Genomic DNA, 18,975 nt, shown 5'->3' on the forward strand with positions numbered 1-18,975 from the left:
CTGGCACCAAGGTGGTGGAATGAACTTCCCCCAGATGTCTGTACAGCGGAGTCCCTGACTATCTTCAAGCGACGATTGAAGACCTACCTCTTCCCGAAACACTTAAATGAGCACTTTCCAAGTTTAATTTGTAGAATTCAAGAGTTATATTTCTATGAAGTTTGTAAACTGGTGTACCAGTGTAGATTTACTCATTGCTAGAGACTCAAAGCCTTTTTATACATTGCTCTGGATAAGGACGTCTGCTAAATGTAAATGTATTTCTTTAATATTGACTAGACAGTGGCCTGTATTGCCACCACCCATCATTCACTCCTAATTGCACTGTAATATACTTTATACACGTTTTATTTAATATTTTTTATGAAATATACACATATATATGAAAATATGTGGTTTTCTTTTTGGTGCGGGGATTTGTGGTCCTCGTAAGGAAAGGGTTAGGGTTCTCATGAGGATCGAATATGTCGGAAAAAAACGAATGTTTGTATTTTTAAAATGATTCATTCGATAATTTAGTAACTTTTTAGTGGCTGGAGTACATGTCTGACTTGGCTGTCAACATTAAAATAATGTATTGAATTAATGTGGGGGTTTTTTGTTTGTTTTTTTACCATGAGCAAATTGGTCAATTTATTGAAGAAATAAAACACACACAAAGTGACATGCAAGCTGCTATAATGCTTTCAAACCTTTTAAACCTTTTGCTTTATTATGTACTTCTGTCATGTATATACACACATTTATTAATTGGCCACGACAATGCTGCTCGTGTCCTCGGTGCTAGTAAATATGGACATATTTAGTATGGGGAAAATTGTGCACTAGCGAGCATCACAAACTCTCACACGAGTTGGTGATCGGGTTTGTCCCTTACCGTCTGCCGTACATGCTAAACGCGTGTAGGCTACAAACATGGCTACAATCCTGTAGGGTAGCATGTGAGACTTACTTGTATGGGACTTAAATATATATACAAATATATTTATTTATATTGGACAAAAAGTATATTGCGCGTTTGTGATGTTAGAAATAGATCAATAAATTGTTATCAGTGTTGAGTTGAGTTTAGAGCTGAATAAGAGCTGCACTGAAGTGTGTAAGGAGGTCTGTTGAGTTTTTATTGAAGGGTTCATCATGAGTGGCTGTGCTAGTGATGAAGATGATGATGTACCTCAGCTCTCAGATGCTGCTCTGGCGGCTCTGCACGAGTTTTATGCTGAGAATGAAGCAGGAGACTCAGCACACAGAGACAGTTACACTGTGGGGGCCATTAAGGAGGACTGGGTGAGTGGAAGAGCTTCACTGCTCACATGGGCACTGACAACCTGGTATTCATGACCTATTTTCTAGAAGAATAATAACAATTTTATAAAAAAAAAATCGATAATATATTTATATTACATATATTTATTTATTTATTTTATTCATATATTTAAAAAAAAAATGTGTATATTATTTATATTATATATTTCTTATTAACATTATTATTATTAATATCTATCAGTGATTGGTTGGTTGCCACTTCAAAAGTTGTAAAAGTAACAATTATAGCACATATAAAAAAGTTTTTTCCCACTAGTACAACAGCAATTTTTTAGTATTCGAAAAATTACGTTTTTTTTTTTTTTTTCTTCATTTATATTTAGTGTTGTGGCACTGAAGCAAAACGTGACCTGATCACACTTGATATAAGCTATAAACAGTCATCCCTGCTCCAGGCTCACCTTTTTTTTTTTTTTTTTTTTGGCATTAAGACTTAAAAAGGCTGACATTGGAGACTCCTTCCATAAAGGCAAAATGAATGTCAACTCACGCAAAAAGTTGCCATATCAAAAATAAACTGTGTGCATTCACCTTATTAATAATTTAAACTGAAGAGAACATGAGGATCAACCTTGCAGGCAAAAGATGCTCTCAGAGCTGCTGTAATACAGTTAATCAACATTTTCTGACCAATCAGAAGTGAGACGATGTGATATAACGGTGTTTATAGTAAAATTGTATCAATTTGAGAAGAAACGAGGTTCCAAAGTGCAAAATAAATGTAGTTAGTGATCTGTGTTGCAATTTTAACATCAAGGAAAGTGATAAGGTCCTGGAACAGGCTAATTTGTTATGATGTTATGTTTTATATATCCAGCGGATGAGCCAGTTCTGGTACAGTGATGAGACAGCGACACGGTTGGCCGAGGAAGCCATACAGCAAGCAGGAAAACAGGGGCGGTATGTGCAGTTGTAAACCAGTTTGCTTTGCCTAATTCTGATCGTTGTCATGCTGAGGCATTGACTAATGTCTCGGTTCTTTTTATTTCGGCCTTCAGAATAGCGTGCATCAGTGCACCCAGTGTCTACCAGAAGCTGAAGCAGCTGGAATCTGAGAACGTAGATGGGTCGCACTGCGTATCAGCTGTGCTGCTTGAGTTTGACCGACGATTCACTGCATACGGTGATGAGTTCATCTTCTACGACTACAACAATCCGCTGTGTTTGCCTGAAGATGTCCTCCCACAGAGCTTTGACATTGTAATTGCAGACCCTCCATACCTATCTGAGGAGTGCCTGAGCAAGGTGGCCGTGACAGTTAAATACCTCACCAAGAGTAAAATCCTGCTGTGCACAGGTAGGTGGATTAGAGCTTGAAAAAGCCTCAGCAAAAGAAAGCTCTCCCAAATTACAGTCTGACTACAGTCTCTAACATTAACATTGTTTTCGTCGTATTTGCAGGTGCTATTATGGAAGAGCATGCAAGAAAACTCATGGATGTGAAGATATGCAGTTATCTACCCAAACATAATCATAACCTTGCCAATGAATTCAGGTGTTATGTTAACTATGAGTCCGGTCTTCTCTAGGCTTCGAGTGGGAATTTTAAACCTGTTAAGGACTGCTGAGAGTTCAGAAATCTTAATCGGTCCATTTATTATGGGATCTTTTTTTTCTCTGGAGTATCATACCTGCATTGTGTGATAGTTTAATGCATGACCAGCTTTTTTTTTTAAATCAAGATTAACATTAATTGTACATATTATAAACAACATCATCTTGGCTGTGTGATTTTGAATACATTTGTGCTGATTAATACGAAAATACAGCATTGCAGTGAAAAAAAGCAAAATTAAACCCATTACTCTGAAACGTTTAAAGCTACGCCATTCTACACTGATCAGGCATAACATTATGTCAGCATGGGCACCCTGACTGGTCTGTGGCTACGCAGCCCCATACGCAACAAACTGCGATGCACTGTGTATTCTGACACCTTTCTATCAGAACCAGCATTAACTATTTTAGAAATTTGAGCTACTGTAGCTCGTCTGTTGGATCGGACCACACGGGCCAGTCTTCGCTCCCCACGTGCATCAATAAGCCTCGGCCGTCCATGACCCTGTCTCCGGTTCACCACGGTTCCTTCCTTGGACCACTTTTGATAGATATTGACCACTGCAGACCGGGAACATCCTACAAGAGCTGCAGTTTTGGAGATGCTCTGACCAAGTCGTCTAGCCATCACAATTTGGCCCTTGTCAAACTCACTCAAATCCTTACGCTTGCCCATTTTTCCTGGTTCTAACAAGTCAACTTTGGTGACAAAATGTTTACATGCTGCCTAATATATCCTACCCACTAACAGGTGCCATGGTGAAGAGATAATCAGTGGTATTCACTTCACCTCTCAGTGGTCATATGCCTGATCGGGGTATATTATTGCACTTAGCATAAACAATAATAATAATACAAAAACAGCTTAATCATATGCATGCATGTACACACACATTCTGTCATTTTAATAAACAATATGCAAGGTCTTGGGCCACCAATACAGTGCAGTCACATATGTTTCTCTTTAAGGTGCATTATAATAAATGTTTTTGTAACTTTAAACAAAAAAAAACAAGCAAAAACAAACTTTGATCAACATTAGCGTTGTGACAAAAAGGCGTCACAACGTTTCAGTTTGAGACATTTTTACGTTTCTTGGGGGGTTGCACGGCTCTCTGAGTGCTCTGGTTGCTCCTGCGCGCGCTCTTCTCGGGCTTCAGCGCAGGTACGCACGTGCAGCCCACCGGTATGGACTCATAGCTCTCAGTGTAAGAGCGGCGGCCTCCGACACACGAGCGCGAGCGGCGCAGCACGGCGGTGGGCACGAACACCGGAACACTGCGGTACTCCTCACTCTCCTCACCGGCCGACCCTGTCAGGCAGCCCCTACACAAGCAGTAGGCTTCAGGAATAAAGCGGGGATAGCGCGCTGGGTCGTGTTTCAATCTGGACGCAGAGAATAAAGCGTAATGCACGCATGCAGATATTTCATCATAATGAGTATACTTCGTGAGTGCACGCTACCTGTACGCCCATGGTGAGAGACTGAGCAGATTGACCGGAATGCTCGATCTCTTTGCAGGCTGCAGGAGACTTGCTGATGAGCAGCTCAGGTTCTGAGGTTCTGCTGTGAGTTGGAGTGTGTGATGGAAAGCGCCGAGCACTCCGACAGAGAGGCGACCGAACCTCTGCTCCAGAATCTCCTCGGGAAGATCTGCACACACTCTCCGATTCCCTTTCCCTCCGCGCGCCGCGCAGCTCGCCACAGTCACGAGCAGCGCCACCACGACATCGCCCCCGTGCATGTTTCCTTTAGACACACTCCCCCGATCCAAAAGCACGCGTAAAAAAACGCCAAGGAGTTACACTGTGATGTATCTAATTTCTTAACTTCGTGGCTTTTTCTCTGCTGATGGTGTTTCTTGCGCCTCCGTGGTTTCTTCTCAAATGCTATGACAATCGTTGTGTTTAAAAAGAAAGCGCGAGATCCTCAAATTGACGTGCGTTATCTGAAAAATGAATGGTGTAAAGTATCTGTTTTCCAAACGCTCATATCGCTGCGTGAAAACTCCCAGACTACCGTCAGTTTGTGTCAGTCGCGTCACCAGGTTCCTCACTGCCAAGTTCTCTTGGAGAGGATCTAGAAAAGGTCTTCGAGTCAGACTGAGATGCTTAGTGTCTAACGCGAAAGTTTTGGTTTCAGACTAATTTTAACCACATAAAGCAAAAATTACCAAAAAAAAAAAAAAAGAGTAAAGGAAACAACTATGCCACAATGGCAAACTTGTAAATGTAATGCTATATTTATTAGCTCCACATGTTACAAAAATAACAAATTACTTTTTTTTTTTTTTTTTAGGAAAATCAGTGTGTTCAGTAAACTGGAACAAGCCTATCCTTTTAAAGAAACAGAATTCAAACAAATGTCTAATTACAACATGCTTACATATGTATGACTGCAAATCTTTAATAAATACAACACAAATAGCCCATCATTCTGGCAGTAAATCATCCCCCAGCTCTTCGTCTGCAAACTCGTCTTCCTCTGTGCGTTTCTTTGCTGCAGTCTTTGGTCTTTCCTTTTGTGGCCCCAAAGGGTCGACGTAAGAAGCATCTGGAAATATGGTCGCAGTGGCCTGTTTATTTGTACATTCTCAGAAAGAGTAATATAGCTTTGGCATTATACTGAGGTGTTGCCCATATCACATCTATCCTATGAAAAGCTTGCACACACATGTTAACAGGATAACATTAATCTGTAAAATGTGACGGTGTAACAAGGAATGTGTTATAGCTGGGCTAGAAAAAGAATGCAAGCCTGACAGAATTTACAGACTCCTGTGTACAAAGAGTGTAAGTCTTTTGAATGTAAAGACTGAATAATGGACACTTACTGAAAACTCGGTTAAAGAATGACTAACCCACCAGGCCTCTACATTAGAACTGGGTCAGCATATGCATAGGCATAAAAATCTTTATGATATAATCAGTTTGTATTAGAATTACACTAACTGAACACTTTATTAGGAACACCTTTTCATCTATTATAGCCTATTATTCATGCACTCATCTAATCGGTTAATCGTGTGGCAGCAGAGAATCCAGTAAACGAGAGTTCAGAGGACAAACCACCTTGCAATAGAGAATGGCTAGACTGGACTGAGCTGACAGAACTGATGAAGTAACTCAGATAACCACTCTGTAAAATTCTGTGGAGCAGAAAAGCTTCTCAGGACAACAGCAGACCACATCGGGCTACACTTCCTGTAAGCCAAGGAATTTAGATTTTTTTCGATTTGCCAAAACTGGACAATTAAAGACTGGAGAAACATAGCTGATGAATATGGATTTGTACTTATGCACACATGGAAACGCCTGAATAAAACAATTCACGATATAATAATATCAATAAATCATAGCACAGCCTAATTGAGTATGACCACATGCATACCTTTATGGCCATGATATATCAACCTTCTATTGGCTTCTTCCAGTATGAAAATGTCGCAATGCAAAAATATTTTCAATTACAATGAGTTTAATCTTTTTCAGTATCTTTTCCAGTTACTGGATCTGAATCCATTTGAATAGAACTGCAGGAAGTTTGTGATGCAATCACGTCAACATGGATCGGAATCTAAAAGGAATGTTTCCAACATCTTATGAGGCTGTTCTAAGAGCAGAGGGATGCCCTACCCAGCATTAGTAATGTGTTCCTAATAAATTACTCAGGAAGTGCAGGATCAAAATCTTAAAAATAAATGCAAGTACAAGAGGGTAGCTTCCAGTAAATATGCACCACTAGTCAATAATATGTACATATGTACAATATTTGTCCCACTTATTTTTCCCACGATGTTGCTGTTTGAGATGTCTGGAGAAAAAAATGTAAATTAAAAATCTTAATGTTATGTTCAAAAGATGTTATTGCTCACCTATGTCCCCTGGTGTGCTTGCTTCATAAGGTTCATGGGGCCCTGGAAGTGTCCTCAACTTGACACCTAGCCGCTCCCCTTTGGCACTTGTACCGTGGCTGCTCTGTCCACTGTCTAACAAACACACCCAGAGACGTTGAAAGCATGAAAACAAGCACAATAACTAAATCAATAAAGTTTTCAAGAACCTATTGGAAGGGACAGGATTAAAAAACTATAATTAAAATTTTCTGTCACGTCAATGCTCGTCCACAACAACCATCCCATTAAACGTGACATAACTATTTCTTGAGAAATGCAATTACACTAGACCACGTGGCAAACTATGCCATTCCACTGTATACATAACCTGGCTGTGTTGTACTAAAACAAACCTCAGAACAAAAACCAGACAACAGTGGAAATTTTAATTGTCCTCAAAGTAATAAAACAAAGTAAAGAAAAAAGGAAAATCATTATCTCTTTAGTCTGGCTTTTTTTTTTTTTTTTTTTTTTATATTGTTTACATAACCATCCATACCAAATGGAATTCAGTCATTAGTTTATTGGATTTTATTTCTGTGATTCTAAGAAAACGAATGATTATTAACAGTTTAAACAAAAGCAATTAAGAATCTGATTTGTAACTTTGGTTAAAAAAAACATGAAAGTATTTTCTGGGTAGACACAATACATCATTTTGCAATATTTTCATTTTACGTAATGTTGCATATCATGTCTGGATCTTGTTTTATGATTCGGTTAATTACAGCCGTTTCCATAAGACATTGACCAGGCTAACCGGGACAGGTCTGTAAGTTTTGGAGGGTGTTGTTTAGTTTTCTTCAAGCCTTTCACAGGAAATTAGTGATGGCAGGATAGGGGGTGTTTGTTTATTGTTTGCATTGTACCATGCAAATGAGTGAGAACCTTTACGGCACAGCACATAATACACTTCAGTGTAGAGCTGTGATTCATCTCAGAGCAAAAATACATACATAACTATGTGTTTGTGTGAAAAGGGGAGGCCACAAAAGCTTGGCAAGCAAAGGCTCAGGACAGAAAATGATTTGCTGCTGTTTCAATATAATTGTAACTAAATTTACAATAAGCTACAATTACAATGTTCATGTAATACACAGCTAACTAGGACAGATAATGCAAACGTATGCATTATAAAATGGCATAACGAAAGCAACTTGCAATAACATTAATAAAAAAATAAAAAATAGAACATTCTAGAATCTATTCCTAAAACATTTTGGACTGAATAAAAATACTACATTGCTTAAAGTCCTGTGAACAGAATGTAATGCTCACCTGGATTGATATCCAAATCTGATGTCACATAAAGAGCCAAAAATTACATACTCAAAATGGAAAAATATGGGAAAAAACTACACAATGAAACAAAAATGTAAAGTGACATCTACAGGACTTTAAACTTCCACACAGGGAAACATCTCTCTCAGCTGACAAAAAGGAAATTAGCACTCAGGGGATTACGGAATGATTTTACAATAATATATAAGAATATGATATTTTGAAGGATATTAGTATTAGATTCAACTACTTTTACATACTATGGAGACTACAGTTGCAGATCTGGAGAACAAGGGTGTGTATTCTAAGGGTGAATATTTATTTCTCTAGGTTTTCTTCTTTCATTTGAAAACTAAAACACTATTTCAGTTCAAGCCCTCAAGGAGCTATATCAATGATGAAGTAAAAGTTATACCATTGACTTTGTTAGGGGGAATGTGCATGGGCTTTGGACTACCCTCTTTTTGATTCACTGCATTGGACAGCAGATAAAAAAGAAATCTGAGAAAATATAAATGGTAAACATTTCACACTGTGGAATAAATAAATTGACGTGGATAAAAAAGAAAAGTCGATTTACCACTGCTGGCACTTCCTTCTCTACGGGCCCGAGCACTGTTCTCTCTCCCTGACTTCACCCTCTGCAAGGAAGAAAAAAAAACACTACTATAAAAGTGGAAAAAGGAAAAATATGTGAAGCATGACTAATACACTAATACAAAGACATAAATGTACAATGAGCAGGACAAATATACCAGTAAGGAACTAAAAATGCTCAAAAGCTTTTCCTATACAAAAGCAAGCACAGTACATTGAAAACAAAGCCGTGACATAGAAAAAGAGGGGAACAGAATGTTCAAGAGGAAAGGAGCTGACACTGGACACAATTCCTTTCTTTGAACACGCTTACTGATCCAAAAAAACGGTTGTTGATTTGGAAACAGCTGTTTTTCATTCAACTACATTTTCTCTAGACTTTATTTCTCTCTGTCAAGTCAAAACTAAAGCATGACCCTCTGACAAAAGGTTCAGACACTGTACCTGTTCTCTGATCTCCTTCATCTTTTCCACTTTTTTGAGTTTGGTAGCATAATCTTGTACTTCCTTTAATCCCATATCTGTGCACAACCTCACAAGGAATCGGAGACCTAACCAACACAAAGGCTCACATAAAACTGAAAGATTGCAATGTTGAGAGGTAAATAAAAAACAGAAAATAATTGTGCAAATTACATTCTGCATTTTCAGGGAATTTGCGGTGAATGTCCTTATAGATCTCAAGTGCTCTCTGATAATTTCCTGAATAACACGATAAAAGGAACAATATATGACTCAAGGAAAAATACTGAGAATATTTGTAATTTTAACTTTACAATTATTTCACAACTGTCATACCACTTCTCCTGTAACAGCTAGCCACCATCAACTGCCATACAACATGATTTGGCCTGAAATACACAGGAACACATAAATAACAATCAGTAAATAAAAGGATTTAAAAAGCATTTAGTATTTATGATAAATTCTTATTGAATACAATTTTTCTCAGCGTTTCTCGAATCATCCTTAATATTTGCAAAGCAGTAAGTGCATTCTGAAAACAATGTGTACAAACAGAACAACACATTGGATTTCTATACTTTTCCCAAAATCCTTAGTTCATTTCTTAAAAGTAAGTATTTGTGTCAATAAAAATGTCATTCCCATCAGAACAAAAGTCCGTTTGTCATTGTTCAGTAAACAAGATCGTCAAAATGTTTAGTCACGTTGTCGGTATGACTCTGCACAATTTCAGTATTTCCTGGTGTAAACTACGGTTTGGATTACAGTGACTGAAAATGCACAAGGCTGAATTTCTTCTGTATGGCATCTATGAATTTCAGTAGCACAAATGTATTTATTTGATTGCATATTGACTTTAAGAGACCGAACAGGATTCACACTTTTACTGTACTGTAATAGTGTCTGTTCGTTTCTTAGTTATTCACATCCATTTTCAGAAATTGTAATTCTGTGTTTTGCTTTGTTGACAAATGAAGGATCACAAGATTCACCTTTGACCTGTTTTAGAGAACCAGTTGATCATTGATCAGATACCCTTCACTTACCTTCTTGAATGAAATTCAAGATTCATCTGCACAATTCATCAATTCAAGAAACATTTACCAAAAAAAAAGTTTAACAGAAATTTAAGCATGACAGATGATGACAATTTGCATTCAATGACTGAGATGTTTTGGGGATTAAGACTAAAGGTAAAACTAGTATAATATATTTTGATCAACATAAACAACTGAAAATGTAGGAAAAGCAGACAATCGTACACAATCAATTGAATGAATGTACAAAAGCATTCACAATTTGATCAAAGGAACAAGAATTGCTTTTATGGTGTTCACAAGTGATTAAATTATGTGCAGGTTAAACAAGTAGTTTTGAAAATTACTCATCTGAATAATGCTACAAAGCAACTGAGAAAAACTGTAATTTATCATTTTTAGGTTTGATAAGTAACAAAAGTGTAATTTTATTTTTCAGTAATGTTCTATGTTATTGTTAAGGGTTGATGGGTATGGATAGAAGTGTATAGGGATGGATGGAGGGATGGATGGATGTGTATAGGGATGGATGGATGGATGGATGGATGGATGGATGGATGGATGGATGTTATTGTTAACCATGGGGAAAACTGTGTCTACTGCAGCAAAAGACATTACAGTACAATACACAAAGGTATAATATTCAATATATATTAACAGGTAACACTGCAAAAGATTAGATGCAAAAATATAATCTTCTGTATTGTAGTGCAAATAAATATGTTGGGATTTAAAATTTGGGGATTTAAAAAGTTTGTTAATTATACAATAATGACTGGAAATTTAATCCAGCATGTGATGTACTATATACACAGTGATCTACTATATATATATATATATATATATATATATATATATATATATATATATATATATATATATATATATATATACACAGTACAGACCAAAAGTTTGGACACACCTTCTCATTCAAAGAGTTTTCTTTATTTTCATGACTATGAAAATGGCTATTTGACCAAGAAGGAGAGTGATGGGGTGCTGCGCCAGATGACCTGGCCTCCACAGTCACCCGACCTGAACCCAATTGAGATGGTTTAGGGGTGAGCTGGACCGCAGAGTGAAGGCAAAAGGACCAACAAGTGCCAAGCATCTCTCGGGGAACTCCTTCAAGACTGTTGGAAGACCATTTCAGGTGACTACCTCTTGAAGCTCATCAAGAGAATGCCAAGAGTGTGCAAAGCAGTAATCGAAGCAAAAGGTGGCTACTTTGAAGAACCTAGAATATGACATATTTCAGTTGTTTCACACTTTTTTGTTATGTATATAATTCCACATGTGTTAATTCATAGTTTTGATGCCTTCAGTGTGAATCTACAATTTTCATAGTCATGAAAATAAAGAAAACTCTTTGAATGAGAAGGTGTGTCCAAACTTTTGGTCTGTACTGTATATATATATATATATATATATATATATATATATATATATATATATATATATATATATATATTCAGTAAAATGCACATAATAACTTACTGGATGAGTGTTGCTCTTTCAAAATACTGAATTGCCTTTTCACAAAACTGTGTGTCAATATAATACGCTCCCAACCATTCGATGACTTGAATGTTTGACGGAAAGTATCTGTAAGACTAAGAAAACACCTACAGTTAGATATAAAGAAATATAATGCATCAGAAAAATAGAAATCTAATGCATTAAACAATTGGTTTGTTAAATAAGTCTTGCCTCATAATAGTACTGGAAGGCTTGTGACTTATCGCCTTCATTGTCATATAGCTCTCCCAGTTTGGCCAGGACGTGAGGGTCAGTGGGGGTGACACTGATTAGCTGCATGAGCCACTCAATAGCCTGGTGAGGATCCTCCAAAATCTCATATCTAAAAGCTGTTTAAGAGCACTAACCAGCTTTTACAAAATTATTTTAATACAACAAATTCTTGCAGTGCTACATTAAATTGTGCCACATATTTTAATGGAAGCCTCATGCTTAGGTATTAGGTGTTTTTGGAATACATCATTTATGTTCTTAAACAAGGATACAAGTTGGCCAGCTGATACATAACTTGAGCGCTGTTCCTAAGGATGGCGTGGAGTTTCAGGAAGCAGTCGAGGGCTTCTTCAGGCCGCCCCAGTTTTTTATAGGTTAACCCTATAGGAAAAAAGCAAGGTCAAAATCAAGCACTGGCCAACACAAATCTACCAATACAGATGGATGCACAACAAAGCATGCGACTGTAAAAAAATGTTATTAGCGCTGTAATTCAAAAGGATCTTATACCAAAGTGTATAACCATCAGAAGAGGGGGGGGTAAATGAAAGAAAATTTGCAAAGTCTGCTGATGCAGTATGGTTTCTAATAACAGTATTAAAATACCTAAATTATAAAGAGCCTCTGTGCAGGATGAGTCGTTCCGCAGTGCTTCTTTATAAAACTCAGCTGCTTTCTCATAGTCCTGCTTCACGAACACCGTGTTGCCTTTATTTATGAGGGCAGCAGGATTGTAGTGGTCAGCATTCATGGCCAATTCAGCATAGCGATCAGCTTGATCAAAATCCTTCTCCTGTTAGAATAAAAACAGCAGTATTTATTTCTTATTTTTTATATAATACAATATGTTTTCAAACACTTTTGGATTCTTTAATTGAAAAAAAAAACAATCTTCAAAAAATGACTTCTATAAATTACAAGGATAATTAGGGCTTCACTAAAATTCACAAATTGATTTAAATAATTATAAAAAAAAACCAAAATAAAATATAAATAATATCAGATTTACATAAATAAATAGAGATTTGAGATTTGTTTCTCCTTCCTACATGACAATACGCTAAAATGCAAGCGAGACAGGACAGGAGTGGCTTCTCTTGTGGATTCAATTAGGACTTGAACCCAGTTAAATTCTTTCATCAAACGTAAAAGCTGATATACTAAGAGGATGTCAAGATTGCTTTAGCAAAATACTGATTAAATTCAAATGTTCTGAATAATTATGTGAAGATTATTGTTAATTTTCTTAAATTGATTTTAAACTAAACTATTCCGCATGGGTTATCGTTAAACGCTATTGAGAATTCGTTATTCATACTGATTCGATCAAATGAACTTAATCCATTTTGGAGTAAAGCTGCAACTAAACAAAACAGGGGAAATTAAAGTGAAAAGGTAAGACACTTTCTGAATGGATTCTACAAAATGAAACTCCAAGTCATCTGCAAAACAAGCAGTAAAATATTTTATATTCAGTGGACCTATTTAAAAGGTACTGTATATTGCACCATAATGAGGGAAAATATTAGATTACCTAAATCTAGATTTTACATATCTACATACCAGGAAGTAGAGAAAGGAAAGGTTGGTAGCAGCAGCACTCTTCACCCGGCTGTCTTTCTTCTCAAAGGCTTTCAGCGTTTCCACTGCCTGCACAGCATCCAAGTTCTATTTAGAAAAGCCTGTCTACAAGCTTTTACTGCAAACAGTCAAACTCTACTAAAACTGTAGAAGTAGGTTACAAGGCTTCAAAAAGATATTTTATAACTTAACTGTAAAGTGAGAGAGAATTTGAGAAACAAAAATGTCATTGGATTTAGGTTTCCACTTGTATTTTATTTGGCACGAATGACAGGAGCAGTGAGAGGTACAATTATCACCACAAAGTTCAGCCATTCAAAGACACAAACTGTGACCAGACACACATACCTCAGCCTCAAGAGGCAAGCAAATGCAAAAGCAGAAAAAAGGTGGAATATGAATGTACAAATTGAGACAGACAATGAAGTTTGGGGGAAAAAAAGGGGGAAAGAACGGACTTGTGGGATAATTTGTAATATTCATTCATTCACTACACACAAACAGGATAAACAACAGCAAGATAGCAGAATTGTATTAAAACTTTCCTTACCTGGTTAAAGTTCCTCTGTCTCAGGTAGGTGATAGCCTTGTTAATCTCTAGGTCATTGGCCAGCTCCACATACAGCGAACCCTTGACCATATCTACACACCTAAAACCATAGTACTATGTTCAACTTTCAGGCATAATCACAAATTCCCCCTCAATAATTAAGATTTGTCTAATTACATTTAGTTTGCATATAAATTATTGATATGTTGTTATTATCAGTTTTTTTAGCTAGTAAGTTCGTTTCAATTATCTCTCCACAGCCCTGTACTCATCTGTAGAATGAAAACTCACCAGTCAAAACCAGCTGCAAAAGTGGACTCAATGGCTGGAGCAATAAGCTTTGCTGAAGTCATGATGTACTTCTCAGCCAAAGCTTTTCTACAATAAAGCAAAGAATTCCTTTCAGAAAAAAATAGCCTTAAATAACAACAACCTGCAGTTTTATCTTAAAGAAGATACTGTTATGTATACTGTCTGAAACTATTATGGAAAACAATTTTTGGTTTGGCGTTCTTTTCTAATGATACCAAAGTTTTAATGTAGTGAATGCCATCAAATGGTTTTATTACAAATCATAATGGACAGACACACAAAGTGAATGTAATTCATTACTGTTCTTGAGTAGCTTTTTCCCCGTATCTGTACTTTATTGAATTATTTCCATTTGTGGAGCCTTTTCTTTAACTTCACTACATTTCAAAGTCAAATATCCTACTTTTTACTCAACTACATTTTGCCAAATCAGTCGTTTCTTTTTATTTATGAGTGGATAAAAATGTTACTGGTCAAGCACGCAGCAAGCCACCAATCAGGGTAAAGCGCACACTCTGTTTTGAACTTGTTTGGACAAATTTGCGTACTTTTTGTAAGTAGTTGAAAAGAAGGTCTGTGCTCATGATAATTCTAAACAAAATGAATCAGTGTTTCACTAATTAATATCATTCTATTAATCGATTGTTGTGCTAAAAGGTTGATTAAGCAAAGAGTCTTGCAACAAAAATTATAATAGGAACATTATAGCCATAATAATTCATAGTACTTTGGATACATAAGTATATTTAAAGGCAAATACTTTTGTACTTTTACTCAAGTAAAAGTGTAAAGGGAGCACTTTTTACTGGATTAAAGTTTTACCTAGTGTACCACTACTTCAACTGAACTACATGGCTTGCTTACTTTGTCCACCACTGATTACAAATTATATTATAATGAATAATTTGTAAAACCTTCCCAGTACCTTTCTCTCTCCATTTGGCGAAGCTGATCATTTTTAATAGCTTCAATCAGTAAGCTTGCATGGGGGTCATCCTAACAACAAATGGAATCACACTGTTCAATTTAATCAGGAAAAAAATTACTGGCCACGAATGACGCTTGTGCTAATTAAAATGCGTTGCAAGATAGGCTCCATGTTCCTTTTAAACTCACATTTGAAAGAATGTACTTGTCTTCCTCATCAATGCCCAAGGGCACACAGATTAGCTTTTGGAATGATTTTTTCATCATTTTACGGTCTCCAATGGCATAATAGCATAGAATTAAGTTAAACCCTGTCTTTATGTTGGGACTTTCACTCATAATGTGCTCAAAGGAGGTTATGGCATCCGAGTACTGGCCCATGCGTATGAATGCGACACCAACGTTCTGCATGATCTTGATCCTATTGGAAGCAGCAACAAACAGACATCAAACAGATGTCACACTACATTTGAAAAAAGTACCATATTAACTTACATGATATTGCATGCATATTGACTGATCTTTTGTGAAACTTGCCTCATTTCTGTGTGCACATTAGAGATTTGGTCCAAAGCCATACGATAAAATTTTATTGCCATGGGGTAGTTCTTCTGTTTAAAGTAAATATTAGCCATGTTCACTTTCAGTCGTCCTATACAGGAAAAAGAACAAATATTCTGTAGTATTTTTTCTGATTTCCACTTTGAAAATTCTCATTACATAGCAATAAGTATTTAGAATTATTGTTCTTATAAACTATTAACTATGACAAATTAATGCCATCATTATCTGTAAGCAACAACATTACTGACACTACAATCGCAGCAGTGCACTTTATTTCTTAGCGATTGCTCACTTTAGCAATTTCACGCTCTGTATTGTTAAATGAGTAGTTACATGTCAAAACACTAGTCATAACATCACCTGCATTGTTAAACATCTTGTTCTTCACAATGACCTGGTATGTGTTCAGGGCTTCTGTGTTCATATCATTGTTAGCATACTGGTTTGCCAAATTAAACAGTGCCTGAACAGCAGAGGAACAAAAAAAAACCAAACTTTAATTATATTCATTTCAACATAACTGAGTAATGGCTTTGATTAATACAAATGTATTTACTGAGTAAGTTAAGTCCAGATTTATATGCTCTGCAGTGCCAGTTTGCTCTCTTTGTCTCAGCAACACTCTTTCTTTTCTACCAGCTTCTTTGGCCTTTTCTAGAGCCTGCACAAAAGACATAAAGAGAAATAGACAGATCATCAAAGAGTTCATATCACAAAAGTTAACACATTGTCATAGTATTTTAAAAGTCTAGTCCATGCACTTTTTAGATTTGCACATCTCACTCAGCTTAATTAAGCTAGCATTTTCTTACCAGCTGTAGATCACCATTTGCGTGGGCCATACAGCTCTCCTCAATCAAGTCATTCACCTTCTTTTCCAATATCTTAATCTTCTCCTCTGGCCTTGATTGTACATGGAAATGTTTTAGAAGCTTGTCAGTCTTTGGGTTACATAAATATAATATAAACTGCATATGAAATGCTAATATCTCACGAATCGGGCAAGATAAAAAACAAAACAGGAAACACACGTGTCTTCATTTTTTGCTTCTAATGGAGGAGCTGGCCCTCTTGATTGTCCAAGTGGATCAAATGTGGATCCTGAAAACCAGAAACACTTGTATTCTACAACAGAACCAAGTAAATGTATAGAATGTCTGATAGATAGACAAAACTAAATATTACATTAGTTTAAGAAGTAAAATGTGGCATTTGCACAATTACCTCTAGTCAAAGAGGATGAGTATCCTGCTGCTCGCACTGCAGTCATGGGACGTGCAGCCCCATCCTTGTAAAAAAAATAAAGAGACTATCAGTAAATGTATGCCCTTCTACTTGTGCAAAAGTATTTTATGACATGAAATAACTTTAGTGCGATGTGCTCACCTGCACTGCCCCAGTCATAGGCCTTCCTGTTGAAGAACCCATACTTGTCCGTAGCTAATAAAACAACAAATGAAGACCATAACAAAACAGCTCATATATATACACTGCTCTGTAGTGCAGCAGCATCTTTAAAAACTATTTTTATTGACGGAGAAATAAGTAAACAAAATATTTGACTAAAATGTTTCTAAGATGTCAAATAGTCAATATTAATTTCTTGTTTATATAACTGTTGTATTAAAGCTATTTTACACTTGCAATCAGACTGTTGCACTGAATATCGGAATAACCTACGGCCTCATGCATATGGGCAAACCACAGCCATGCCAATATTCAGTACAGCACTCTTGCTTATACAATATTCCCTAATTCCACGATTCATTTGTTAAATAGATTTTAAATGCATTTTTTCCTGACACGTAAGCAATTCTAATCATTTTCTTATCTTTTGAAGTCTTGTTCTGACTGCATTTCCTTTTTTTAAAAACATATATTGTTTCTTGCAAAAGGTGACAGTGCCTATTGCCTAACATCTTTTACTGTTTATAATGAATCTGTTTATATAGGTTTTTATTGTGTTACTTACACCAAAAGACATTTCTATCGGTCTTCCTCCAACAGCAGTGCCAGGAAATTTTGCAGTCATCTAAGAAAAAATATTGTAATAAATTATTTATGTATAAATATCGATATATTGTATAGATAGTATATAGATTTAGCTTTGTATCTCACATTATCTTTAATTGCAAATCGTTACTGTTGGATGCATCATTGAAATGTTTTAATATCTGTAACTGTAGTATTTAAGTGGTTGATGAACACAGTGAATCTTACAGGTGGTCTTCTGCCATGACTCGTCCTCACAGCTTGCTGAAAGCCAACATCATTGTCCAAATCCTGTAGACGATAGATAAAAAAAACCAATATAGTAAGTATTTATGTTATGATCTCTGCAGACAGGGATATGAAATGCTGCACATACCTCTGGGTCGAATGTGGGATTATAGTCATTGTAACCTGAATACAGATCATCTTCATCCTCGGTCACAAGGTGAACATTCTCCATCACAGTTTTTTTTTCTACAAGAAAAGATAATCAATTAATCTGAAGACAGGCAAGAAACAGAGACAGAGTCAATGTGTGGTAGCTGTTTAATAAAAACCAAATTCATCAGCACTTAGTACACAGTCAAGATAAGGCACCAAAAAGAGTATTATCAACAATATATACGCATATCTACAATTGTGTCTCAACAAACAGTAAAATATCGCTGAAAGTAACTTTTTTAAAGGTTTTGACGATTTAGAGTCAGATTTGACAGCGAAAACACACAAGTTATCTATAGTCATTGTATATAGAGACTCCTGTATAATCATAATAGTTAGCTACATTAGCTTAGCGAAATTGCTAGGCTAAGTTTGATAGCGGATAGCATACTAGATAGACGCTGACACTAAACAAGCATGGTCTATCATCATCTATCATCAGCTAAAAGAGACTTAAAAGAGAATATATAGTGTTAATGTGTTTTACCTGCAATTTTGGTTAACAGTGCGGCTTATTAGCTTACGATGCCCAAAGCATGCTAGCTAACATGGGAACGCGGAGTGTCGTTGCTAGGATACGGCGTTCGTGCGTGCGCGTGCGCGTGAGTACGCGCTCTAGCGACGCGTTTATCTTCAGTATTTCACTCTCATCGTTAGTGACTTCTGTGGAAACAGCAGCAGCAAAAACAATAACAAC

At 36.4% G+C, this 18,975-nt stretch overlaps 3 protein-coding genes across 5 annotated transcripts; 1 reads left to right on the forward strand and 2 right to left on the reverse strand.

Moving 5' to 3' along the window:
• Positions 1–881: 881 nt before the first annotated feature.
• On the forward strand, positions 882–3,895 carry eef1akmt1 (EEF1A lysine methyltransferase 1). Of its 2 annotated transcripts, XM_046841950.1 has the most exons (5): positions 882–1,287; positions 2,144–2,226; positions 2,325–2,449; positions 2,537–2,623; positions 2,728–3,895. In XM_046841950.1, the coding sequence occupies exons 1-5, from the start codon at positions 1,138–1,140 to the stop codon at positions 2,853–2,855; spliced, it is 573 nt and encodes a 190-aa protein (XP_046697906.1). In that variant the 5' UTR covers positions 882–1,137; the 3' UTR covers positions 2,856–3,895. The 2 variants fall into 2 exon arrangements, with proteins under 2 accessions (XP_046697906.1, XP_046697896.1); XM_046841940.1 differs by having other exon boundaries at positions 883–1,287; positions 2,325–2,623.
• Positions 3,749–4,974, reverse strand: il17d (interleukin 17d). The gene is made up of 2 exons (XM_046841964.1): positions 4,348–4,974; positions 3,749–4,269 (listed from the first exon to the last, which is right to left on the reverse strand). The coding sequence occupies exons 1-2, from the start codon at positions 4,626–4,628 to the stop codon at positions 3,954–3,956; spliced, it is 597 nt and encodes a 198-aa protein (XP_046697920.1). The 5' UTR covers positions 4,629–4,974; the 3' UTR covers positions 3,749–3,953.
• Positions 4,975–5,110: 136 nt separating this feature from the next.
• ift88 (intraflagellar transport 88 homolog) lies at positions 5,111–18,954 on the reverse strand. 2 transcript variants are annotated; one of them, XM_046841898.1, is made up of 28 exons: positions 18,766–18,954; positions 18,214–18,311; positions 18,066–18,128; positions 17,818–17,877; positions 17,232–17,285; positions 17,070–17,133; positions 16,877–16,946; positions 16,658–16,748; positions 16,402–16,506; positions 16,206–16,308; positions 15,819–15,933; positions 15,471–15,702; positions 15,280–15,350; positions 14,334–14,420; positions 14,043–14,142; positions 13,475–13,561; positions 12,518–12,704; positions 12,184–12,292; positions 11,870–12,020; positions 11,657–11,772; positions 9,456–9,508; positions 9,294–9,359; positions 9,102–9,208; positions 8,641–8,701; positions 8,476–8,532; positions 8,058–8,075; positions 6,759–6,872; positions 5,111–5,437 (listed from the first exon to the last, which is right to left on the reverse strand). In XM_046841898.1, exons 2-28 carry the CDS (start codon positions 18,295–18,297, stop codon positions 5,316–5,318), a joined length of 2,547 nt encoding a protein of 848 aa, XP_046697854.1. In that variant the 5' UTR covers positions 18,298–18,311; positions 18,766–18,954; the 3' UTR covers positions 5,111–5,315. The 2 variants fall into 2 exon arrangements, with proteins under 2 accessions (XP_046697854.1, XP_046697864.1); XM_046841908.1 differs by lacking the exons at positions 8,058–8,075; positions 8,476–8,532.
• Between the last annotated feature and the right edge of the window lie 21 nt (positions 18,955–18,975).

The sequence above is a fragment of the Silurus meridionalis genome, chromosome 3, assembly GCF_014805685.1.
Source record: "Silurus meridionalis isolate SWU-2019-XX chromosome 3, ASM1480568v1, whole genome shotgun sequence".
Lineage (NCBI taxonomy): Eukaryota > Metazoa > Chordata > Actinopteri > Siluriformes > Siluridae > Silurus > Silurus meridionalis.

Excerpts from the sequence above, each read along its gene's own strand:
- eef1akmt1 (XM_046841940.1), top strand. The coding sequence starts at position 1,138 with ATGAGTGGCTGTGCTAGTGATGAAGATGATGATGTACCTCAGCTCTCA. Across the intron at positions 2,227-2,324 it reads CAAGCAGGAAAACAGGGGCG|AATAGCGTGCATCAGTGCAC; the intron begins GTATGTGCAGTT and ends TTCGGCCTTCAG. Across the intron at positions 2,624-2,727 it reads TAAAATCCTGCTGTGCACAG|GTGCTATTATGGAAGAGCAT; the intron begins GTAGGTGGATTA and ends TCGTATTTGCAG.
- il17d (XM_046841964.1), bottom strand. The coding sequence starts at position 4,628 with ATGCACGGGGGCGATGTCGTGGTGGCGCTGCTCGTGACTGTGGCGAGC. Across the intron at positions 4,270-4,347 it reads CTCTCACCATGGGCGTACAG|ATTGAAACACGACCCAGCGC; the intron begins GTAGCGTGCACT and ends CTCTGCGTCCAG.
- ift88 (XM_046841898.1), bottom strand. The coding sequence starts at position 18,297 with ATGGAGAATGTTCACCTTGTGACCGAGGATGAAGATGATCTGTATTCA. Across the intron at positions 14,421-15,279 it reads CGCCAAATGGAGAGAGAAAG|AAAAGCTTTGGCTGAGAAGT; the intron begins GTACTGGGAAGG and ends GCTTTATTGTAG. Across the intron at positions 12,293-12,517 it reads AGAGGCTCTTTATAATTTAG|GGTTAACCTATAAAAAACTG; the intron begins GTATTTTAATAC and ends TTTTTCCTATAG.